The sequence below is a fragment of the Pyxicephalus adspersus genome, chromosome 11, assembly GCF_032062135.1.
Source record: "Pyxicephalus adspersus chromosome 11, UCB_Pads_2.0, whole genome shotgun sequence".
Classification (NCBI taxonomy): domain Eukaryota; kingdom Metazoa; phylum Chordata; class Amphibia; order Anura; family Pyxicephalidae; genus Pyxicephalus; species Pyxicephalus adspersus.
Window position 1 is genome coordinate 12,236,679 of NC_092868.1, and position 27,331 is coordinate 12,264,009.

Consider the following 27,331-nt stretch of genomic DNA (forward strand, 5'->3'; position numbering starts at 1 on the left):
AGAAGTTAAAATATACCTAACCTACATATGTGAATGAAGTGAGTTCTGTATGTAAAGTATGGGGTCTTGCAAAATATGTTTCAGGATTTAGTATATTTTTAAGTATACGTACACTCAAAGTTCAGAAGTTTTTTTTAGTGTCAATAAATTTTTATTAGGTATTACAAAAGGAGATGGAACATTTCAATGAAATTAGTAAAAAACAATATTCAACAATACAGTACAAGAAAAAAGGGGTGTAAAATGTATCACATTACAATTTTTTATGCATTGAATCTTTAGCGGCTATATATTTGCTGGATGTCCAAGTCCTTTGTTGACTATATCATGTCGAGAGGTAGGTTCATGAGGGCTGTTGATTGGGACCAGAGGGGACGGAGTGATATGCGTATACTGGTAACATTGGCGTTCTGAGAAATCAGTCCCTTTTAGGAGCGGCTGTCATACTCTTAACATGAGCTTAAATAGTGGAATTATTACGCTGCCTGAGTTGCAAGATCAATGGTGTCAACGTTTGAAAATCTTGAAGTTTTTTTTACACATTGAATAAAGTTAGCTTTGTAACTTTAGTAAGTTATGTAGGGATATTCCAAAACCAGAGCAGGAGGTGAGGGGGGAAAAATGAGTTTAGAATTTTTAGTGATGGGTGATGGGGTGAACTGCTCCAGACCTTTCTCGAAAATTTGATTTTTTTGGTATCATAAAAATCCTGGTATTGATTTCTTTATGTATTTTGTATAAGTATCCTCTGTACACTGGACTGTTCTTTTTTATCTTTTTTCCTAAAAAAAAACTCTGTGGGGGAAGTCAAAGATCACAGAAAAGATAAGTGTCCACAGTCAACATGGCCTTTGGCATAGTTTATGTTCTCTATCATTCTAGTTACTGGTTAATCAGTAACATTTCTAATTTATATAGAAGGAACAGACTTGTAGGATATGATCTAGTGAAGATTGGGATCTGGATGTTCACAGTTCCAAAAATGGCTTGGAAAATTTACTCCATAGTGGCAGCGTTCCTGATCTTTAATATGCCTACTGCCTTCAGTGATCAAGGTACAGTATGGTCTAGAGGTGTAACTAAAGGTGTGTGGTAGGTATGGGCACAGACAGGATAAAGGGAACAATACATATTATACATGGAAGTTATGTTTGTTGATGTGGCTGACATGTAACTCTCACAGGTATTATTAATTTTTAATATTTTTTAATTATAGTTATTATTTTTTTTAAAATGTTTAGTTATTATTTTTCACTTGGATATCATATTCTATAAAGCACAGTAAATTAAAAAGAAGTGTTTTTTATTTAAGAATTGTCCTACCAATCAATGCACAATTGATAAAAATCCTAAACTGCTTTAGGTAACAAAACTCTCCTGTCTCCTTTTTTTTTGGTGTGTGCTTAACCAGTTTTCGTTTTTGTAATATTTTTTTTTATAAATTATCACGAATCTATTAGTCATGTTATAGCATTTGCAAGTTGCAGATGCAGTAATAACCCATGCTAAATATTTACTGTCCAGTGCTTGACAGGCCAGCTTTCCATAGACTAATCACATTCTAGGTGCTCAGTTGGCATTATATGGTACAGACATCCAGATTTTTTAAAACAAGCCTTCACTGACCTCACTTTAGTAGGCATTATAGAGCAATTCATACTCACAGAAACACTAAATTCATATCCTTCAAGGCCTTTTAATATCAGACAGAAAATGTGCTCTAGAAGTAGGGGCAGCTGAGCTCCATTGTTTCTGCTGTTACATTTGAGGAGGAATTGCTCCACAATGCTCACTGCTATCAAGGTCACTGATTGTGTGTTTTAGAGCTCATCTACTGCATGGTAAAATATATATAAATGTCTGAATTTCTATAGCCACACACATTTTATTAACCAACAACATATATGGACTAGAGTAGATAGCCTTATGTGTGAGCACTTAGTACCGCAAAAAGCCTCGTACTTGAACAGAAACATGGAAAATGGTAAAGACAAGTGGGTTCATCCTGTCTTCCCCTTCCTCTTCTCCTGGCATTTGCAGTGGGTGTACTTCTATGATGCAGAGAACAGTCACTCACATGACATGAGCGTTTCATTGCAAAATTGTTAGCTCTGAATGGCGTGATGACATGCCCCAGAGGTTGTGCAATGATGCCATGGGCTCTCTAGAAAAGTGGGTCGAACAAAGCTAATGATATTAAACCTGAAAGTGACTGGCAGTGCAAGAAAGAGAAAGTAAGAGAAAAAACATGCATTTGCATTCGAGTGTCACTAAACTGAAATATAAAAATTCTCACTGAGCTAACATTACTCTATGAATGGCTACAGTGCTTGGCTCAAAAACCAGATAAAATAATAAGTAACCGAAACTGGTAATAGAGCTTTATATATCTAATTTTAAAGAATTAGTGTTGCCTCAAAGAGCCATTCTTCTTTTCGTCTTTGTATATATATGTTCTAATTACATAGAGGTACTTTACAACAGGAATCACCATCAATATGTACCATTTAATTTTCTTTTATAACCAAGGCCTTTATATGTTTAGAAAGAGTTTATTCAAAATGTGTTATTATGAATCTGCAATGGAGACAGCCTGAAGCTTCAGACTGAAAATGTTTGTAATATGTAGGAAAGATAAATGGTTTCTGTTCTATTTATATTGTGCACAGTGGAATGATGATGTATTGGTTCTAATGTTGCTTGGATATGCCTGGGTTCGGCTGGAAAATAAATCCTAATTGGAATATCCTAATTTTTACCAAAAATCCATTGGTCCTTCAAATATACACATAACACAACTACTGCCCATTATAGCTACTATTTAATTAATATAAAATCAAACTGCAACGGTTTTAGTTTTTTTTTTAACCAAATATAATTTCTGAAAAGCAACACTAGTTCATATGCAGATTTCTGAGATCTCCATCCCCCCATCCCACCCAGGGTCAGACTGGGGACCTAGGACTATTAAAAATGAGAAGGCCCTTCATAAAGTGTTGCCTGCAGTGGAAAAATACTGGCAAAGCTTACTGGGCACAGGTAAACCTATGTAGATAATTATATGTTTGTATAGAAAAGTAGGGCCAATCTAGAAAAAATGTTTTTGGTTTAGTTTTTATATAAGAAAATAGATAACCTTGTCAATGGTCCACTATTACAATTTACGTTATATGTTTAAGGTGTGTAGCATTTACCCCAGTAGAGGCCATCTCTTTGTTCCTGGGTCCTTCCTGGTGGAGTGACTGCAAAAACGCATGCAGGCCCATAGTACTGTTGTATTGTAAAATCCAAACGCAGTCTCAAAACATAGAATACCATCTTCAAGTCAAAGCAACTTTGTTCCTAGCTTAGTAGTCCCGAATTTAAAGCTGCTATTAGATCCTGTCTATGGGGATGGAACTGTAGCCCTCAAGTTAACGACACCACACTTTCTCTTAGCATTCCAAGACTCCAAGTATTGTTTAAACACTTCAAAGCTACTCGCCCAAAAGGTACTGTTCAGGTGGTCCCCTACTCTGATCCCCGATCAGTTGTCCTTTTTTCTGATGACTTTTACAGCGCTGGGAGAGAATGTAACACACACAAATCAATGTGTAGTTAGATCACTCTCAAAACGTTATTGTTTGCACACAGTTTATATAACAGTTCAAAGGCATGATTAGTGCATGATCACATGACTACAGACAACTAGCAGACGTGACAAATGTCCTTGTGGTTCTCTTAGAACAAGATAGTTTTGTCAAGGGAACAGATAAATGGATGAAGGGAGGAAAGGGAGAGTTTCAAGGCAAAAATGGGGGAGCGGACGTTAGTTTACTGATAAGAAGAGTACAACTAGTTTCAACATAATTCAATCATCTACAAAACATAACAAAAGCACAAAAATAATTAACTTCAAGACTCAGCAAAATTCCTCAGCTCCTTACATTTCCCTCTTTTTATCCTTCAAAAAAGCATAACTACTTGGCCTCATACCTTTGTTCCTTTACATACAAATAGACAGCTTCAGGTTCTTGGGCATACATAACTTGAGGAAGCTGAGTGATTCTCTGTAGTACTATCATACTACAGTGGGGTAAGTCAGAGGGGTTACAAGTCATATGGTAACATACATCTCCCTGGGTAATATTTATAGTGTTTAAATATAATTTTTTAATTTTCTGGGAATCATAGGTTTTACAGTTGTTGCAAAAGTTATAAAGGTTATGAAGTAAATGCATATCACTTTCAGTAACATCAGTGTCATTGTAGATAATGCTAAAGACTCTAAGTAGTTTTATGACTGGACTGGAGACAGCAATCAAACAGGAAGTTAACATATCGTGAGTACGATGCATATCAGACAGACAAAACTAGAGCTATTATATATTTCTTTGGCAAGACGTTCCCATATGTTACCATGGGAATCAGCCCAATCACTATACTCAAGTCCTCACCGATGCATAGACAGGGTAGAGTCCTTCTTTAGGCTATGGCTTGATTGGAGACAAATGAAGGGCTAATCTTGAGGATGATAGTGGCAAGTAGTTGTGACCCAAACAAGGCAGAATATGACCACCAGGGCTCCAAAACTGCAGACAAGCATCCGAGCTGGTACTTGCGAATCAAGAAGAATCATCCTGGCACTGGATCGGCGGTGCCTTTTCAGTCTTGAAGCGTGTATCCAGGTGGGTACTCCACTGGTCAGCACGGCTGTTCTAGTGATGGCTTGCACGGTGACTGGAGGTCCAAAGGGCGGATCCAAGGATTTGTGCTTGTGCAGAGCTTTAACCAACACTACGTCTCCACGCTTGAATGGGTACGTCGGTTGAGCTGTAGGGAGAGGAAAAGAGAGAGATTTCTCCGTAGTTGCTATTCAATTTTTCAGTTACTTAGCTACATATTGATCCTGAATTTGTTGTAAGTCCCCCGGTAGTAAGATAAGGGGTTCTTTGGCCCAAGGGGCGGGGAATGGGCGTCCCATTAAAATTTCAAAGGGTGATAGCCTATTAACTGGATTGGGTGTCATTCTTATTTCTGCTAGCACGGCTGGTAGGTATTGGTCCCACTTAGGGAATGTCCCTCCAGTTGCTTTCCTAAGTTTGTCTTTTAATGTCCTATTCATCCTTTCTACTACTCCAGCAGTCTGGGGGTGATATGGGATGTGGAACTTCCATTCTATGTTCATCATTTTTTAAATCTCCTGCGTAACTTTAGAAGTGAATGGAGTGCCACTGTCTGAGCTTATTCTCACCGGGCATCCAAATCTGGGGATGATCTCCTTGCATAGTATCTTAGCTACTGTCCTTGCCTTTTCTTTCCTGACTACAAAAGCTTCTACCCATCTGCTGAATCTATCTGTAATCACTAACATTATCTGAAATCCACTGGAAGCCTTTGGCATGTGTGTGAAGTCAATTTGTAACTCTTGAAATAGACCCTGTGGAGGTAACAAATGTTCATGTTGTCCTGCTTTCGTTCCTTGCACGTTATTTCTAGCACATGGTAAACAACGGGAAAGTATGGCCTGTGTATGTTCCTTTAAATTTTGGGCACAAAATTGTTTGTTTATTTCTTGTGCTTTGGTTTTAACGCTTTTGTGTCCTAAACCATGGATTTGAAAAACAATGAGGGGTACTGCTATTTGGGGCAGCCCTACTATCCCTCCTTTTGACCAGAATCCAAAGGAATCTAAGGTCAGTCCTTCCTTTTCCTGGAATTCAATGTCCTGTCGGGTGGGGTGAAGGACTGGAATTGTGTTAGAAGTGTGTTGGTTTCAGTGGAAGGTGGGATGGCAAGCAGAAGTGTATCAGGGGGGCTAGTGGTGGGTGTGGTAGACTGCAGTGGTTTTGGCATGAAAATCTGCTAGTCTGTTGGCATTGAAGAAATTGGAAGAAATGTGTGCTTGACATTTGATAATGGCTACTTGATTGGGGAGGTGAATGGCTTGCAAAAGTTTTGAAAATAATGCTGAATGGGTTTTCCATCAGCTGTGGTAAAACCTCTTCGAGTCAGTGACCATGTTTACAGGTTTTCCTTCTATAATTTCACAGGCTCTGGTGAGCGCTATCAATTCTGCGGCTTTGGAAGAGTTAACAGAGGTGGGTGTTGGGTGTTGTGGATAAGTCGGAACCTGGTGTTGATGTGGTATGTAATTCAGTGATACATGAGTGTGACTCCGGCACTTCATCCTCTGGCCCTTTAAGATTTAAGAGGGCATTGAGCACAGCTACAGGACCGCTGGTAGCAGGAGCATATTTTACACTTAAGCCTGCAGTGGATGTTAGGATAACTTCATAACCAGACAACCTTTGTGCAGTGTAGTACAGCATGGGATGTGTAAAGTATCGTCTCGTGAACCAAAGTTAGAAGTGAGATATTTTCTACAGCCACTGCGCATGATGCCAGCATGTCTGCGTGAAAGAATAATGAATTTGTTAGGATACATGGAGATAGAAAATCAATGGCTACAGCATTAGCGTGCAAACAGAAAGCAGGAGAAACAGTAAGTGATTATGCTCGAAGGTTTAGGAAAGTGTGGAAGGATGAGGCAGGTCTAGGATTAGGAGGAGATTTGAATGTTGTTTTTACAAAGTCACTGATTAATGGATTAATCCCTGAACATGCTAAAACTGCCAAAATGATTATCGATAACTGGAGCATATTACCCCCACAGGATATAATGGGACAATTGTTAACTAAAGACCCGGCAGGATGTTTTGAAATAACTAAACCGTCAAAGCCCCATGTGCAGGGACTTCTTTATTCAGGGAAACCCAGAGGGTACAGAGGAAGTGGTGGAAGCAGAAGAGGCAGACAGTACAGGAACGACAATAGAGGATATGGAAATGTTAGAATGAATCAAGCATGTTTTGCCTGTAGACAGGAAGGTCATTGGGCCAGAGACTGCCCTACACACCAACAGGAGTCAGTACAACAGCAACCACATAGCACGCCAATGCAGCCACATTCAGCTCACAATTACAACCAACCTACCCCAAAGTACCCTATACAATGGGGAGGCAAATCACATCAAGCATAGGGATGCACGCAGGAAGACTCCACCACCACTATGTTACAGATCTCTGACCAGGCTGATGAAAACCCAATAATCACATTAAAGTAGGACATTTCCTAATAGACTTCTTAGTAGACGCAGGAGCGACTTGTTCTGTCCTCCGATCATGGTCGGTATCATCTACACCTTGTGGGCCCTCTGGGAATAAATGGAGTCATTACCCCTACACGATGCACACCTCATATCTCCATATGTACAGTACATGGAGAATACATTACACATCAATTCAAGGTATTACCTAGTTGTCCAGTTAATTTGTTAGGAAGAGACCTGATGGGATCCCTGGGAATGTAACTGGTTGTTGACCCAAAGGGAAGGATTAATGTCAATACAACCTTGCAACTGACCTTATTGGATTTTCCAGTTTCTGACAGCACATGGTCCACCGGACCTTATGACATGGGATTCCTGGACTGCACCCCATATACAGCACTCACAAAACCACATACACCAATAAACCAAAAGCAGTATCCTTTAACTAAAGACAAAGAAGATTCCTTAGCACCCATGATTCAATCTTTCTGCCAGCAAGGCATACTTAAGAAAAACTTCTCTCCTTACAGGCACCAAATATCCCATAACAAAAGTGGCATATGAGGTCAAAGATTGGCTGTCATGACTGTCTGAAAATGTACTACCTATACAGCAACAGACAACCAACCAAGTCCCAAGGACCAAGTTCCAAAACTATTTAGAATTATACCAGAAAATGCTAAATTTATCTCCTAAATACTTACTAACAGTATACACACTAATTAGGACAGTGCATATTTCAGCATGATGGATTATTACAGCCCCCAGGAGCAAGGAATGAAAAATATTTTTAGAAATAGGACCAGAGGTGTAAGTTTGGTATGAGCTCATGTTAACCAATTTAAAAAAAGGCAATCAACTTAGGTAAAAAAATAGGCATTTTGGACACCCTATCTATACACCTAAATTACAATGGCTATTACACTTATACTAATAATGGCTCTAAAAAATCTCCTAAAAAAAAACTTCTTCTTTAAAAAAACATGGAACAATTATTGGGGAAGTACAAAATTGTTTAGAATAATACAAAAATTGGATCTCACTGGGACCAATACATAATACAAGCTCATTAGAGACCTCCCTCCTATACTCTTCCATGTAAGGACCATGGGACATGCATTCCCCCAAGTCTAAACCAGTGTTTCCCAAACAGGGTCCCTGGAACTCTACAGTTCCTTCAGAAGTTGTTGGGGGTTCCTTGAGCAATGGATATTGTGTTCAAGTCAGTTTAACTGACACCAATGATGTTTTTCCTATCTATAATGGTGACATTTCTTATACTGGTCTGCAATGTAGGAGGCATTCTTCCCACTGACTGACAAGCTAATGTACCTATGAGTTGTGGATATAGTTTATATGAGTAGTGGATTATAGCAGGAGTTATCTGAAGACTTAAAAGTTTTTTCAAGGGGATTCCCTATGTTATAAAAGTTGAGAAAAACTATTTTCTCATATTCTTCTCACTCTCCTTGTGGTAACAATATTTCTACATCCTAATTCTCAAAGACTAGAAAGTAGACACAATGATACTTCTCTTTAATAATGAAAATTAAATATATCAGATATATCTACTTTATTTTAGTTTCTCCTAACTTTACCTTGCAAAGCAATGTTTTCGGTATAGATAAGACTTTATTACCACCTGAAGTTTTCTGTGCTTTTCTGTTCTTCATCCTCTGTAATGTCAGGAACATGTTATTATTAATTATATTATTATTATTATTATTATTATTAGGCAGTCTTTATATAGCACCCAGATTTAATTCAGTGCTTTACAAAGAACATAGACACATCACTAGCTGGTCCTCAAAGGGGCTCACAATCTAATGTCCCTACCATATTCAGGTGTATTTTGTTACAGTCTAAGGTCAATTTTGGGGGGAAGCTGAATAAGCTAACTGCATGTTTTGGGAATGGAGGAGGAAAGCCACACAAACACAGGAATAATCTGCAAACACAATGCACCATAGCATCCTAGTCGAGATTCGAACCTAGCACTGCAGAGTGCAAGAGCGCTAACCTCCGAGCCACCATGCTGCCCAAAAACCTTTAATCGAAAATGCATAGAAAATTAATTATTCCCACAAACAACAAGTACAAGCATTTACAATACTAATGCCAGAAACACTGGCCCTGATTTATTAAAACTCTCCAAGGCTGGAGAGGATACACTTTAATCAGTGAAGCTGAGTGAGCCAGCAAACCTGGAATGGATTTCCTAAAAGTCATTTGCTGTTTGTTAGCAAATGTTTTCAATCCCGGACCAGATCCATTCCAGGATTGCTAGATCACCCAGCTTCACTGATGAAAGTGTATCCTCTCCAGCCTTGGAGAGCTTTAATAAATCAGAGTCCCTGTGTCTAAGCAGGATTTTTTTTTTAGGATTAGTTTTGCTTCCTTGTCTATGTCTGAGCAAAGGTGCACTTTAGGCTGCAATATATGCAAATTCCTGTGCTGGTTGAAACATAACCGAAATTGCAAAACAGGAATGATCAATATCAAATAAACTGCAACTTCTTCTTTTTATATCTGTAACAGCATTGTGTTTCATTCACTGAGTGGGTGTATGTAAGGCCAATGATAAGGCGTAGCTGTAAGTAAATATCAGGAGGCAGAATGGACACTCTAGCGCTTTAAGGGTAAAGCAGATATATTGCATCAGACGTTGACCTAAGCAAAGGATGGCTGAAACAAACATATTTTACTGGTACACAGTGACCGGTGTAGCTGCTTGATTTTTTTTTTCTTCTAGTTCTAGATGTCATGTAGTTCTTTATTGGAAATTACAATTGTTACCTTACTTTTGGATATTGCAATCCGATGAATCAAACCCTTTCTTTTTACTTTCCTTTTTCTTGTCTTTTAGAGTTTCTTTTTTTTCTTCCTCTCTAAATGCTTGGCACAGTGACTGACTGCTGAATCCACATATACTGTATGTAGTCTTTAATAAACACCTCTGTTTAGATGGCAGAATTTTCCTCTGATGCTCTTGAAATGACATATTTCAAAGATAACAAAAAAGAACACGATTATCTGTCTACAAAATCAAACTCCAGAGAATTTCTCAGACATAAAAACAATCTAATTACACTAAACATTATTAAACTGGAAACCCTGTGTATTTTGCTGATAACGGCTCTAGAAACAGACCTGTCACAAGTAATATACAGACCTTTAGAAGTTCTTTGACATTAGCCCTGCTATTTATAATTGTCCATAACATTACATAGCTATGGATATTTTATAGCAATACTAAATTAATGGAAACGTGTAATATAATTTTATAAAAAAGCAGTGAATGGGCAAGTATGCCAGGAAGAGCGGTAGAAATGGAAACCAAAAAATATATAAATATGTAGACCAGGGAACCATAAACTAAATAAAGGTTAGGTCTAATGTATATAAACAGGTCCATACAGGAATTTGTATCTTGGTTCACGAAAAATATATTTTAATATTTAAAAGTCAACAATATTTTATTAGCATATAAACCACATATAAAAATCACATAAAAGATAAGAAGCCCAAGATGGTAAGCGGGTCCAAACGATGGAAAAAAAAACTTTTTTTGTAATTTATCTAAATCAGTGAGATCTAAAATCACACCAAGGGTGTACATCAAAAAATTACCAATATGGAAAGAGTAATCTGTCTTACCCTATATGGAACCACAGCTATTAACCTATCATAAAGAAAGATCACACAAAGCAGTGGTTGATGTAGCTAACAGTGGGTCCCTGTGCAGAACTGGCTTGGAGACGTTGTGGGTTGTCTGAGAAGGGTACAGAGCCATCATGTAGTGACACACTTTGCAGCTCCCTATGTCTGCCCCTGAAGTAGGTAAAATGTGCTTTTCCAGAAAAAAAGGAAGCAATAAACCCGTTTATTATTGGAGGATCCCTATTGTAAGAGTACATTTTTCTTAAAGTGTCAACTACTACCCTAGTGGGGTCATGGATAGGAATAAAAGTCTGACAAAGGTCTAAAACTCTCCCATGTCCAACGTTAGGTTTTAAAGCGGTATTTCAAGATAAATCTTAATATGACTAATCTCACGTTACGCCCAATGGATTAAGTAATGCCTTTTATTTGGACGTATGAGATGCTGCAATGCTACCAACATGGTATTGCAATGTGGTCACCTATGAATATTTAACAGAAGGTCCAGAAATGTAATGTAAGGGTAAATTTATATTTTTCCAACTTTGGGATATTTCTTTGTTGCAACACGCACAGTTCAAAATTGGTACAGACATTTTATTGTAGCATAAAACTGCTTTATTGGTTATCAGATTAGCGACGAGAATAATGCATTGAAATGTTAACTATGCTGCTGCTAGTATAATGAGGCTACATGTACCGTCACAGTAGGAATGAGAGTTTTCCAGGTTACTTCCGGTCTCTTTGGTTACCTGTGGGTTTGCTAATGACTATTCTTGCGTCCTTAACTATGAACATGAATGCAATTCCTGTTTAGTAGAATGTACGACATAATAAGCAGAAGCTTCTTTTCAAGTTTCCATTGACATCTAGTGAAAATAATTAGTATTACATGAATAATAAAAGAAAGAAATAATGACTGTAAAGCATTCTAGTTCAGCATTTGCATTCAGCTCTCAGCTTTTCTCGGAAACCCAATGTATTTTAGCATCTGCCTCTGCTAGACTGGGAATAGTTTTCTGAGATTGCTGTGGATTACTGAAGATCTCTATTATTTGAATTTATGAATATCTGTGATAACAATAGGTCTCATTGCTTATTGTTTTATGTGAGGCATATGTCTATCTATAGCTAGTTTACCTTTCTATCTGCTTTTAGTCAATCTCAGGATTCTAGGATACTCAATTATTACCTTTTGAGTAATGGTAGCCATGACTATACATTGCATGTAAGCTTTGCTTTTTATGCTGCTACATTGAAATGCATATAATATTTACACTGCCTGGCCAAACCAAAAAAAACAAATTTACCACCTAGATTTAACCAAGCATATAGGCTTAGATTGCTTTCATTTGTCATGCAATGTTATGGATTTAATATTATGTTATATTATATATATAATGTTATGTTAATATATATATATATATATATATATATATATATATATATATATTATATATAATAATGTTATATATATAATATATAATATAATATATAATGTTATGTTAACCCTAAACCCAGAACCTAACCCCATTGAGGACCTTTGGAAAGTGCTAGAGAGGACTCAGTGGTCCAATTCTGCCACATCATACAAGATCAAGATGAAAGTATAAAGCAATTTTGGACAGAAAAAAAAATGCATTGCATGACATTGCATAGGCTTAGTGAAATCATACCACGGATCAAAGCTAAAAATGGCACAATAAAATATTGGAGTGTGTAAATAGTACAGTAAATTTTATATTTGTACAAAGCAATATAAGACACTATTAAAGTCTTTATAATATTATTATGTTTTTTAGATGTCTGCCCTACAAGAAAGGACAATCCTATTGGTCAGACATGCCAGAAAGCTTGTACACAAGATCAAGATTGCACAAAGAATAAACTGAAATGTTTGTGTGATGGAAACTGCGGAATGAGTTGTATCAGATGTAAGTACAAAAAAAGCAATCTCTGTACAGATTACAGATTACATGTTTGAATTTTAATAATAAAAACCAAGCCAAAACCAAAGAAATTTAATTTAAAGTAAGCTGTCGATGATATTTTCATCATTCATTTTTTAGGGGAATATTATCTGTACACCTTTCATGGATGCAAAGCTCTCAGAGTTACTTATGAGCAGATTTCTTAATTTGCCTACCACAAATGTAGCACTCTGCCCAAACTCGTTATCTGGCTATATAGATAAAGCAAACTTCTACTCACAAGATCAATTGATCATCAGAATTCCATTGATCAAACCAATCTATAAATTGGAATATTTTTTTTTTTTTTTTAAACCAGAAACAATACTCAATTTGGTTTAAGCGATCAAATTTTCCACCAGGTTCAATCCAGACAATTTTGATCTCATCTCTTTGTAGTTGATCAAAACCACAAGTTTCATCATTGAGAATTTCAGCTTAATCAAATGACTTTATTCAATATAAAAGGCACTGCCAAGGGGGCGTGGCCGGCCGATGGCGGAGTAGGCAGCAGAAACACACTGCTCCGTGCTCCACGAGGGAAAGAAGCCGCTTAAGCAGCACACTGGTGCCTGTACTGCACACCTGATGGGCCCTAAAACAAAGGGGGGGCAGAGGAGCCGACTCGGTGGGGAAACCCCGGGATCCAGCAGCATCCCGGGCTTGTTTTCTGCAAACCTCAGGGCCGCGAGTACACAGGCCGCAAAGCCGCGGCCTCAATTACCAGAAGGAGCCGGATCGCGGACGGATGCGGTCCGGAACAGCCCCACATCTCCTGGACATTCACCAGACCAGGTCAGAGAGCAAGGCCTGGACATGGGGACACGCTCACCAGGTAGGATGACTGGATCCCCAGACCACACTTCATTGCCTCCCAGTTTAGTATCCCCTATGGGGGAATCTTCTAAGGCCTTATTTTCTCCAGGACCAGAGGAGGATGAATGGGATTGGAAAGCCCACTTGAGGGCGCTCCCAACACACTCAGATCTTGATCACAGTATAGGGAGACTTGAAGCAAGCTGCAAAGCAGAATTTCTCCATATTCAACAGACTTTACAACAAGTCTCTAGTACTACTAGTGCCCTTCAGGGCACATGTGCGGAGCTTTCTTCTCAAATGGTGGCTCATGAGGCTATTTTGGAGCGCCAGGCGGCTCAAATTAGAATGTTGTACCTAATGCAAGATGACATGGAGAATCGCAATAGGCGCGATAATATACGTATCCGTGGTTTACCGGAAACGGTACCTAATTCTGAGTTATACAATGCTGCATACTCCATTTTTGCTCAGCTATTGGCGATTCCCCCGGATGTGGACATTGAAATTGATAGAGTTCACAGAACCTTAGGCCCTAAGGGAAGAGATACACAACGTCCACGAGATGTGATATGTCGGGTTCACTTTTATAGAACCAAAGAGGATATTATGAGAAAAGCCAGGGCTACCAATAATATTGAATATGCTGGGGCTCAAATACAACTGATGCCGGATCTATCCAAACATACCCTTGACCTCCGAAGAGCTATCAGACCTTTGCTGGATGTGCTCCGTGATCGAAATATTCCATACCGCTGGGGGTACCCATTCCACCTTATTGCTAGATTGGGTGGCAGGAATTATTTCCTCAGAGGCCCAGAGGATCTACCACAGTTTTTACGGAACCTTCAGCTTCCTGAAGTACAAATACCAGCGTGGCCCGAAGTACCACTGTCCTTGCCTTTTGGGTTTTTTAATCGTCCAGATCAACGCCCAACAGCACCCTCTACCTCTTCTTCGCCTGGCAGGCAGCAAGGTCCTGGATCAGGAACTGACTCTTCTAACCTCATGTCAACTTCACATCTCTGATGACCTCCATGCTTCAACTACTGTTTGGATGCAAGCCCTGCAGCCCGTTTGAGAGGGTCTCAGCTATACAGTGATGAACTCTCCTTTCAAGTGCCTTGAACACCCAAATGGTGGACCCCCTAATTGGACATGTTTTTTTCCTGCTTTGTACTTGAGTTGGCCTTTATTATTTTTCTTTTGTTTGTTTTTTGTCTTTTTAAATTGTTATCCTCACGAAGGCCTACAGGCGGGTCCGCCCACTGGTAATGTATGGAGTCTTTTCATAATCCTTATCTGAGACGGGTTACTAGTTTTTTGCTGTTATTATGATTTTTGGTTTAGAAAAGAGGGCTTGCTATATTTGTTATACCTCTATGGTCTCATTACTCTTTAAGATCTGCTAGATTTGTTCTAGTTCTGCTTGGAGCCCTACGGGTTTAGTATAATTTTGGCTTCTCTTCCGAGTGGATGCGGATCTGAAAGTTCTAGGTTGTTCTCCTATTGACCCGCCACATTCCCCCACATAGGAGAACCGCCGGTTTAGGCGGCATTTACGGTGTTACCGTTTAATTTAGATTGCCCCCTAGTCACCTGGGATTCGGCCCGCCCCAGCTGACTGCTACTTCCCCCCCCTCCCTCAGTTATACCTATTTATACTTCCCATTCCGACTGGCCTACTTAAATAGTTTTACACGCTCACAGGTATTAACTAGTGAGTGGTACACTGTTTATATTGTCATCTGCTAGATTTTCCAGTTCTAGACCTACGAAGTACTTTTAGTTGCCAACATGTCCACTACCCGCTCCTCTACCTCGCAAGGCTTGACAATCCGTACCCTTAATGCCAAGGGCCTTAATGGCCCCAATAAACGCTCTCAACTTTTATATAACCAGCATAAAGCCAGGGTCCACATTTTAATGCTTCAAGAAACACATTTTCAGTCTCAAAAAATCCCAGCACTACGTAACCGCTATTATACTACATGGCTCCATAGTGCCAACCCTGAAGGTAAAACGAAGGGCGTGTCTATAGCTTTCCATAAATCCATTCCGACTAAGATCTTAGACACCTGCATTGATCCGTTAGGACGCTTTGTGTTGGCAAAAATCTCCTTATGCGATAAGACCTATACGGTTGCCTCATTCTACTCTCCTAATCAACAGCCGACCTCAGCAGCGATTCAGTTTTTAACCAAGCTTAGTACATTTGCAGAAGGTGCTGTGATATTGGGTGGAGACTTTAACCTCCCTCTTGACCCGAAGGTTGACACATCTACAGGTCATTCCTCTATCTCCTACTCCAAATTGAATGGGTTAAAGGCCAAATTAAATGAGCTTCAGTTGATTGATGTCTGGCGGCTCCTGCACCCTGGCGACAAGGACTACACCTTTTATTCCAACCCCCATCTTACTTACTCTCGTATTGACTATATTTTTATTAGCCATAGATTACTGGACTGGAAACCAGAAGCGTGTATCGAAAGCTGCCCTTGGTCAGACCACGCCTCAGTTTCCACCACCCTCCAGATTCCTGTTGGAGGGCTCAGAGGGTGGACTTGGAAATGTAATGATTCTCTTTTTAGGGACTCAGTCTGCGCAGGAGCAGTGTTGGATACCATAAGAAATTTTTTAAAAGACCATGAGTCTGACGAGACACCTTTACCTTTTCAATGGGAGGCTCTTAAAGCAGTGCTCCGGGGGGTTTGAATTCAGCAAGGTTCTAGACTTAAGAAAATTAGATCACAAGAGATTATGCGTACACTTGATAATATTAAGGAGTTAGAAAGATTGCATAAAAGCAATATGTCCTCAGATGTGTTTATCGAATTAACTTCCGCAAGAAGACATTTACTTGAACTCTACGATCTAGCGCACCAAAAGTTTAGAGATAAACATCGCAGATCCTTTTATCAATTTGGCGAGAAATGTGGTCGTCTTTTGGCGAGGGGGCTTCACCCCCGGCCGGCGGTTACCTACATCCCACACGTACGGAGCCATACAGGTGCCCCTACCTCCTTCCCGCAGGAAATATTGTCGGTGTTTCAAAAATATTATGCTGAGTTATATAATATTCGAGCCTCACCGCACTCCACTATTTCCCTCCAAGATTATATAGCTTCCACTGCACTACCGGAACTAGACCCGGCAATCTCAGCTAGCTTGGAATCTGAATTTACGGAAACAGAAGTGTCTGCGGTAATTAAGAATACTCCTGCGGGAAAGAGCCCAGGTCCAGACGGATTCACGCCCAAATTTTACAAATTATATATCGAGGCTTTGGCCCCGTTCATGACTAGGGTGTTTTCATCTATATCTAGTGAAAATACTTTCCCTACTCAAAGTCTAGAGGCGCATATCACTGTCATTCCCAAGCCAGGTAAGGACCATTCAATGTGTTCAAACTATAGACCAATTTCTTTAATTAATGTGGACGCCAAACTTTTCTCTAAATTAATTGCTAATCGATTATCTTTATATCTACCGGATCTGATCCATATGGATCAGGTCGGTTTTATCCATGGACGGGAGGCCAGAGACAATACACTCAAAACATTACTAATTACCCATGCCGCCAAACTATTTAAAATCCCGGTATGTCTTTTGTCGGTGGACGCAGAGAAAGCCTTTGACAGAGTAAATTGGGAATTTATGTACCAGGCATTACGCCAGATAGGACTAGGCCCCTTGATGATGGCTAGAATAGCCGCGTTATACTCTGCCCCTACAGCCGGGGGGGGGGGTTAATGGGGGCCTGTCGGAGCCGTTTTCTATTGTTAACGGCACTAGACAGGGCTGCCCATTGTCCCCCCTCTTATATGCTATAGTAATGGAACATCTGGCGGTGGCTCTGAGAGCAAATGAGAATATACAAGGGATAAAGATTGGACAACACCATTTTAAGATATCCTTATTTGCTGATGATCTCCTAATGTATATATCTTCCCCACAAACTTCTATGCCGGCGATCTTGGAGGAGTTTGAAAAATTTGGGATGTTGAGTAATTTTAAAGTGAATTTCGACAAATCTGAGATACTAAATGTATCACTCTCTCCTCTCCAGGTCCAATACATTAAGACTCATACGCAGTTTAGGTTTTGTACCGAGAAACTCAAATACCTAGGGGTCTTTATAACGGCTGATCCAGATAAATTGTTCAGCTATAATTATGATCCAGTGCTGGATAAAATAAAAGTGGAGTTGGGGAGGTATAATCTCTTACCCCTATCTTGGTTCGCTAGGATCAATACTCTTAAAATGGATGTTTTACCTAAACTACTCCATGTCTTCCAGACTATTCCGATCCATCTATCGCAGGCCTTTTTAGGTAAAATACAGCAGTTGTGCAGAAAGTTCTTGTGGACCTCGAAACGCCCCAGAATAGCTCTTAGATATCTTACTAGACCTAAAACGTTGGGTGGGGCAGGAGTCCCGGATATCAGATGCTATTACAGAGCGGCCTTGTTGACCCGGGTGGTAGACTGGTTCCATAATAGGGACCGGAAGAGCTGGGTAGGGTTGGAGTATATTCTATCCCCTGTTGACCTCCGTTCCCTGTTGTGGATAGACAGATCTAGGCTTCATACACTCCGCTCTCTCCCAAAGGTTACTCTTGATCTTTTAAGGGAGTGGGACGTTTTAGTTAGGGGGGGCCATGTGTCCTCTAAAACAGGACCGATGACCCCCCTGTTTGATAGTCCCTCATTTGATCCCGCAATGCATGTAGACAAATTTTTATCCTGGACGGCTGAGGAACATAGACAGATTTGTAGTGTATTGCAGAATGGGAGGGTTCCGTCCCTCTCCTCCTTAGACGCCGAGGTGCAGCAGATGCCGAACGCTTGGTTTTTATATCTCCAATTATCCTCTTTTGTGGCTCAGTTTTTAACCTCTTATCCAACGCAGAGGAACCTCACAGCATTTGAATTATTACTACGTTCTGAAAATAGGCCGACTCATGTTATCTCTCAAGTGTACGGGATATTAATTGGGTTGCCTGCTACCAGGGCTCCCACCTTTACGAGCTATTGGGAGAAAGAATTGGGAGTAATTATTTCACCTCTGGAGTGGGAAAAGGCGTTTGTGTTAACCCATAAAATGGCTCTCCCGTGCAAGGCCCAAGAAACTAATTATAAAATTATGTCCAGGTGGTATGTATGTCCCACAGACGTTCATCGGATTTCTCCCTCAATTTCTGACAAGTGCTGGAGATGTGACTCTCACCGGGGTACATTGTTACATATTTGGTGGGATTGCTCTGGCACTCGCAGGTTATGGGATCAAATTTCAGACATTTATAATAATGTGACAGGCTCTAATTTAAAGCTCACCCCTCAAATGGCCTTGTTGTCCATTCTCCCTGGGTCCTTTAAGGAGTGCAAGAGGGATGTGCTCCGTCACTTTCCCACAGCGGCCAGAACAATTATACCTCGCAAATGGAAACAATCTCAGGCACCCGCCACGAGAGATTGGCTGGTGGAAATGGAAAAGATTCAATATATGGAAAGATTGATAGCTGAGGATGAGGATAAGTTGGAGCAATATAAGCTGACTTGGTTGGCTTGGGACTGGTTTAAGGAATCTCCTCAATTTACATCAATGTGGTAATAAGCCTTACGGAGTGTTGGAGTGCTGTAAATTTTGTTGGGAGTAGGATACACTGCACTTAGGACTTGTTTCTATGGAAGGCCAGTCGGATACCCCCCCCCCACCACCACCACCCTTTGCCCTGCCCCAAATCTGTCCCTGGGCTAAATGTTTTGCCATAATTTTTAGTTGGCATCAATGCTGACATTCCCGGGTGCCACTGGGAGTTCCTGAAGGGTATTAGAGGAATTGATGTCCTGATATTTGATAGGGTTTCTAATTCAGGCAATACAAGAAGCTAAGTTATGGGAGTTCCCCCTCCATTTTATTCTCTACTGTCCTTTTTTGTTTTGCTCAATTTTGTGGAGGATCCCATTTTACTTTTATGTTTGCTATGTTTAAGATAATTGTTATATGGTTTGTATTAGTATCTTACAATTGCGAGCCGTTAGGCTCTAGATCTCTGTATGTGTTATTTTTTGTACAAGCTATGTTTTATTTGTTTTACTATTCAATAAAAAAGGATTGTAACAAAAAGGCACTGCCAAAAGGTCACCAGGGACTAACAACGGCAAAAAATGTTCAGACAGTCCAAACATATCTAAAAATATGTATGAAAGGAAAGGCCAAATATAGTTTTGTACAAAGCAGTCTACTCATTAAATGGTCAGTTTCGAAATTTTCAAAGGGAATAAGTCAAAATTCGGATGTTAAAATATTAACCAATTATTATTGGACTACCTATTAATATTTATCTTAACATTTTTTTTATGGAAAAATCCAATGGATATTATTTTCAGCTCACTATTACACATTATTTAAAAAAAAAACTCACTGACCCCTTGACTTCATTCTACAGTATTTCAACATTACAAAATTATATTCTATATTACTTCCATTTACATCGTGCCTCATACCAGGCAGTGGCCGGGTCACTAAAACTAGTTCATTACTGAGAACTGTTCACCCTACTGTCAAATGTCCATACATCATAATTATACTAATACAGCCAAGCTGCAGAATATGAAATATCACATCATCTAGAAACACATGAATAAAATATCAAGTGAGTGAAAAAAAGCATTTAATGTGCCATGGGAAAAGCGCTATAAAATTACAGTGCAGTGGTATGTTTATCACAAAGAAACATTGGTTTGACGCCATGGCACACATGTTACAGAGAAGGGCACTGTGGTAATCCAGATGCTCATCTGTTAGATGACTTTTATCACCAAAGGGAAGGTGCCCAGATGGTGCTGCCTCCTCTCATATCATCATTCACATCTGACTTGTTGAAGGTGCACATGTCCTCAAATGATTTAATGCTGCTCAAAAATTAACAGTACTGTTTGCTTTCTACCTCCCCTGGTATAGCTGATATTGCTGGCTTTATTTAATCAGACAAGGCAGAGCACAGCAACTGCCATTTCAATGAGTAGGTGTTAGGAGCAACACTGTCCCAAATGTACTGTATGTTGTGGTTAGGATTCGACTTAACCCAATCTATCTTTAAAAGGTGTACAATTTAGCCAGTGAGGATATATATCCAGCACCCTTCTTCATCAACCACTGGGTATAGTTTTATTCTTTTTATAATGTATATACTCGAAAATAAACCGGGATGTATTTTATTTTTACTTGAAATTGCCATATCAAAAATAATCTGTTTATAATCCGGACACTAGATGGAGCTGTGTCCTTGTGTAGAGTTTATAACAAACTTGTAGTCGGGGACAGAGTTTGCAACCGTTTACATGAGGGCATAGCACCATCTACTGATGGTGTATCAAAATGATACCACAGCAAATGCTTGCCATAATCAAAGCTACAGGCGATCCAACTTAATATTAAATGTTATATATATATATATATATATATATATATATATATATATATATATTTCAAAAGTGCTGAGAAGAGTAGCACCACCAGCTGCCATAGTTGAGTAGTACAGTGCTTTGCTGTCCAAGCACATCAGACTTTTTTTAGGCAATAATTAACACTTTTAATTGCAAAAACTGTGCAAACTTACAAACCTACCACCAACATGTAACAGAATTTATAGAAATGGTTGTATTATTTTGTCTGTTTGATCATTCTTGCAAACAAACAAAAGTCGTCAAAATAATTTAGAGTTGCCAAATGTGACCAAGAACAAAAGTATTTGTGAAATGTCAAACTACAACTACTATAGTGAACACATGGGTTGTAACCTGACATTTTTTTACTCAGATTCAACAGTCTGTAGCAACCATTCATTTTTCAATGTATTGCATTTAAGAGATTTATCCTGATTGGTTTGCTTTATTTCTGTAGTTAGCAAGTTACCGTACAAATCCCAATTACCTGAAGTTATTGCATGTTAAAGCAGACTTACCAATTTTTAACAATATACAATGTGTGGCTATTCCTTTTATATGTAAAAATGTTTTGTTATAATATTTTTTTTACATTTTTTGGGGAAGGCCCCTAACCTTTCACCTTTACAGCCACCAAAGGGAAAACCGGCAGCCTCCTGGCATACTTGCGTCATATATCCCAGAAAGCTGTGCACTGCTCCTTCTGCATATGCCTGAGATCGGGCATGCATCATCAGGGGCAGCCAAAAGTGCTTAATCTCAAGCATGGGCAGTGGAATCAGCACTTTTTTTCACCTTTTTAGGGCGACACATCACCAGATCTCCCTTCTAGTCAGTGTGAGTTTGGGTGACGTAAGAAGGACCCGGAAAGAAGAAAGAAGGTGGCAGCTATGGACACCATACCTGTGATCGGGCATGCATAATCAGGGGCAGCCAAAAGTGCTTGATCTCACGCATGGGCCTTGAGATCAGCAATTTTTTTCACATTTTCAGGGAGACACATCAACCGATCTCGCTTCTAGTCAGTGTGAGTTTGGGTGACGTAAGAAGGACCCGGAAGAGGAAGAAAGAAGATGAACACCACGCTATGAACACCACGAAGAGTGCCGTAAATAAGAGGAAAGCCAAGCCAGCGTGGGCGAATTGAGGACTTGACCACTCACCCTCCCTATGTGTTGGCATTTTCTGAGGTTTAAGGTAGTTTGTACTTGGCACCTAAGGGTCCTTAAAGGCAGTTGTTTAGAAGTATTGTTTTGGTATTAAAGGGCCCTATCAGAGGTATGGAGTTCCTAAATTATAGGTAAAACATAGTTTTGGTTGGTGAATCTAGAAGGTCTAGATGGGTAATGGGGTTGCGTGTTTTGGAGAAACTTTTTTCCCGAGGCACGTGTGTTGTGGCTAAGCGTATTAATAATTAGGGTGGTGGCAGACCCAATAAGGTATATATATATGTTATGAGGTCTAAAAAGGGGCTTTTGAGGATCTGTAACCTGTGGGGAGTTGGTAGTAACTATCTAGCTTTGTTATGGAAATTGTTACTGAAGTGGTACCAAGATTGTATGTCAGTATGTTATAAAGCGTTTTGAGTAAAAATATTTGCATTAAGAAGTTTTTTGTACAAGTATAACTTTAAATTATTGTTAATAATAAAGAGGCCATTATGGCTAATTAAACTCCAATATGGTGTGTTGTTATTGTATAGTGGAAGGTAAGAGGGGTATGGTAGCGGTGCTATTGTCCTGGGGTTCTAAAGTAAGTAGAGTTCCCTCCAGCCAAGTTCAGCTTTTCCTATTATACCTATGAATCCTGTTTTAACTATATTTAAGAAGAAATTTCTTCTGAAAGACAATATTAGAATATTTATTGTGCTCTGCCACAGTTAGTTGGCCTGGAGCTAGTAAAGCGAAGGGCCGCATGACAGGGTAAGAAGGGAAGGCAGGAAAAGAAGAGAGAGAGAGAGAGAGAGAGAGCGTGAAAAAGAAAGTGCAGGAAATTTGAAAAATAATAAAAAAAAAAAAAGAAGGGTGGGAAAGAATAACTTTTTTGATTGGGGGGTTATTGGTGCAGGGAGGAGTGCTGGGCAAGACTTAAAAAGGTACACAAGGGGAGGGGACAAACAATCATTCTAGAAACAAGCAACTCCCACCCTCCCTCCCTGTTTTTTGGAAGTAAGGTTTGGGAATTTGTCAAAGCAGTGGGGCGTTTTTTTACTAGGTCCATGAATGGGTTAAGGTTCGAGAAGAAAGGGAATAAGGGGGTAGGGCCTATCAGGGGATGGGCTCTGTTTCGTTAGTGGTGGTCCTGCAGGATACTTGGTTGTTGTGGGGGCTAGGTGTTAAAAGGGCTAATCTGCTAATTGTCCCCGAGACATTGTGATAGCGGCAGGGGGCCTGGTTAGTGAGCGGATGTATTTGTTAAAAGGATTAGGATGGGAGGAATTGTTTTATGAACCTAGAAAGAAAAACAATGGCTGGTGGAATAAAAGGCTGTCATGAAAAGTTTGTTGTCTGATATTGTACATATGTTGATGTATATATAAAAGTATGTTATTATATACAATGGTTAATACCATGAGCTGCTATGGACAATTTAATCCAACAAATGGTGTTGTCTATTTTAATGGGAAAGTTGGGTTAGATTGGGAAAGGTGCAGTTCATGGCTTCCTCTGCTGTGCCCTAGTCATGCAATTCCAACTAGGTTGGCTAGGGAAGTAATACAAAAAGTATAATTCTCTAAGAAACAATTAAGGCATTATCATTGTCATTGTGTTTATGTTACAGCCCGCAACAGCTGCCCTTGGCCTGTGACCATCGAGAATGCCAAAACAACTCTAAATCAGAAAACAAAAAACTTTGGTGATGAAATGACAGTACGCTGTCATCCAGGATACCAAATGGCCAATGGACAAGAGATGGCACACAGCCGTTGTCAGGGTGATAAGAAGTGGAGTGTGACAGCACCCTGTGAGGGTAACAGCAACATGACACGATTCAATTTTATTTTAGTATTGTAATTCATGAAAATGTAGCTCATGTGAAGTATCTGCAATGTTTCCCTTTGCATTTTTAAACATGTTGTCAGGGGGACCTGGGCACAGCTGTTTTCCTGCTTCTGCCACAAAGAGTTCTTCTCTATTGCCATGTTACTATTTAACAATTGGAACTATGGATGCTATGATAAATATTAAATATTTTCTTACACACAGTCTTTTTTATAAACAGATAATACAGATATTAGTATCTTGTGCAATGTTGTTTTGTTTGTAAGGGCCAAATTAGTACAATCATAGATAACATATGGTTGAAGGAGTTACAGATAAGGGTCATGGGTCAAAACAATAACAGTACCATTTGGAAGTATAAATACTATAAAAACCATACAGTATTGATAGCCAATGACTAAATATTAAAAAAAGCTCTGGGAACATTTAGTTTGGCAGAGCCACGCAACTGCAGGTGGGGTTCCACCTTAGCTGCATACCTAGCACTGTTCTTCTGCAGAAACCACTGGGAAACCAGGGTCATTTAGGCAGCAGATGATTGTGAGACAATCCCAGAAGAAACCCCATTCCTCTTAAGGAAACAACTGTAAAATTGAAGCCTATTGAATTAGGGTGAGCTCTACATTCCTAAAGCTAGGTACACTTGCAATAATTGTCGTTATAAAACGAACGACTAACGATTATGCACGATTATTTTGAATGATTGTATTGTGCATACTTCTGTACATGTTGTAACAATACGATCATTTGAATATAATCCACTAATAATGTACACACACTAAATACGATCGTTTGAGCGATGCAGGCAGTGACATGTAAAGGAGAAAGTGAACCGCAAAAACATTCATGATCACTGAACGACCGCACACACAATAGATAGCGAACGATCGTCGCCAAATCAGATCCGCCGGGATGGTTCGTTGTTGTCGTTGGTCAGTCGTTGTGCACTTGTTAGCAATTATCAGAAGATAGCCGTTAGTCATTCGTTTCCAACAATAATTATTGCAAGTGTGTACACAGCTTAACTTCTGGAAAGCCATAATTGTTTCCCAACCCCAGGACAGCTTCACATTTCTAATCTTTGGAATAGAATCTATTGTATTTGATGCTGTTACCTCCCCTGAAAAAGTCTTGTTTTAGCGAAATGCGCCAGGGCTAACATCCACTGGAACATTCCATCCAATTCATAACACAATGTTCTGTAAGCTTGTCCTCAAATCTATATACCAAAGACAGTAACAGTGACAGTGCTAGAGGTTTTGTAACTAAATAAATCTTCAGGAATTATTATAATGCCATAGAGCCCTCTTTGTTCATTCTTTTTTTCTCTTTATCTATCTCTATACATTTTTCAAATCAAAAATAACAATTACGTAACTCATACCAAATTTCAGGAACAATAGTCCCAGATTTCATTATCAGATTCAATCCCTCATGGAAAAAGAACTAAACCTGCAGACCTCACTGCAAGTTTTTGACAGTCTTAAAGCTTTTATTATCTGGTTAAATGATAAAAATGCTGATGCCTAATTCGCCAAATTTGATTTACCCTAAATGCTTAATTTGACACTAAGCGAGCTAATAATTGTGTTGCTCTGTAGTAAATTCTATGAATTGTATTCCTAGCTTTAGTGTCATCTAAGCAATATAAACTTTTTATTGAAGATTCTATGTTGCATAATACATTTATATTAGTACCATATTATTTTTTGTATTATATGTTGCAAAACAGACATCTAATGAAAAAATGTAATGACTTTCTTTTATTTGTAGAAATATCTCCTTGTGGCAACCCTCCTGGTATAAAGGATGGATCATATGTGAAGTATGGAAATTCTGTGAAGGGGGTTAGTGTCCGCTATCTATGCAATCCAGGGTATGTTTGATTTTCTGTTAGGTTTCATTACTTCAATAAGAATAAATAAATGTGGTTTTGTTGGGAAAAAAACGCTCGACAGTGGCTGTTATAAATGGCCAGCGTTTTGTCTAAGTTTTGTCATTATTACCCATCAGTCTGTGAACCTCTACAGACTTTTTGTTATGTTCATTTTGTGTTTTTGCTGGGTTATTTCCACTCTCTTTCATAATACAAAGGTCATACTATCAGCTTAAAATTCCAGAACAGAACAATGGCTGAAAATTACCTCTATTGGGTTCCTGCACCAAATCCAGCCATGTCAGCCATAGTGTATATAGAATGTAGTTTGGAATACAAATCTCACAGTGTTTGATGAAGTCTTATTTTTGTAGCCCCAATTGTTCTTTTGATTTAATTGTAGACACTATGTAAATAGTGTGTGTCAGGGGATAGTACTGTTCTTTACAGTCAATGGGAAAACTGCTTCTTACTTTATAAATTCAGCTCTTGGATTGTGTTATTAGCAGCAATACAACCCCCAACAACAACCAGACAATTTGTAAGTTTACCAGTATTTACCTTTCCCATCCAAGCCCATTCTTAGGCTCGAAGTAACAGGTTTGTAAAAAATGGGTTTGGTGAAAGTTAAGAATGCTTCCTGGGCTTGTATACACTGCACTCAGCCAAATCTTGCACACAAATTCTAGGTTGCAGCCTCTCCTCTAACAAATTCTCAGTAAAATCAAGGGAAAACAGTAGGTATTTGTGTTAAATTGCTGGTGAAGTGGACTACAGTTTAGCCAAAGTGAACAAGTTTACGCAAAATCCTATCTAGAATGATGCCAAAAATGCTTTATTATCCATATTCATTAAGGCTAAAGGCTCAACAGTAACAGTAGAAAAAATTGAGAGAATGTGCAACCTTAGCTGTTTACACATCTTATAGAGAAAGGAGTGGACTTAAAGTACCTAAAGTACATTATGTATGCTTGGAATGAGATCCAAACAAAAACAAAATCTACATTACACCTTGCTAATTTTTTTGTAGGCACCAGTTATGTCACCTAGTGGCAGATTTGTCCAGAAAAAACCAGTGACCACTTTTACCAGTATATACTGGGGAGCAAGACCCCAGAATTAAACCAAAAAGTTTCATTAGAAATAAAGCTGACATGTAGTATAATATTACACAATGGGAAAACTCAAAACAACCCCAGTATCTAAAAAATAAAGGAAATATATATACGCAGGGTTAAAAAGCTAAATACAGAATACATATATCAATGTAACCAAGGTGGGCAAAAATCAGGATGGGTTAAAGGCAGAGTGATTAAGGTCAAGGGTCAGGAGTAGTGTTGATGTTCGAATTCGGGTTGTCCCTATATTCGACCCGAATATGGCTGTTCGAATTCGGGTATACCCGAACCGAATTTTGCTGTAAAGCACAGGGGTATGTAATAGTGTTATGTATCATTTTATAATG

The 27,331-nt window shown here is 39.2% G+C and overlaps 1 protein-coding gene across 1 annotated transcript in view; it reads left to right on the forward strand.

Annotated features, from left to right (window-relative positions):
- Window positions 1–902: 902 nt before the first annotated feature.
- Window positions 903–27,331, forward strand: part of LOC140340492 (beta-2-glycoprotein 1-like) — a 39,402-nt gene continuing 12,973 nt past the window's right edge. Inside the window, exons 1-4 of the mRNA XM_072425745.1 lie at window positions 903–1,055; window positions 12,553–12,684; window positions 23,770–23,958; window positions 25,764–25,866. Coding sequence (XP_072281846.1) covers window positions 965–1,055; window positions 12,553–12,684; window positions 23,770–23,958; window positions 25,764–25,866 — 515 coding nt within the window. The 5' untranslated portion in view covers window positions 903–964. The remainder of the gene's footprint in view (window positions 1,056–12,552; window positions 12,685–23,769; window positions 23,959–25,763; window positions 25,867–27,331) is intronic.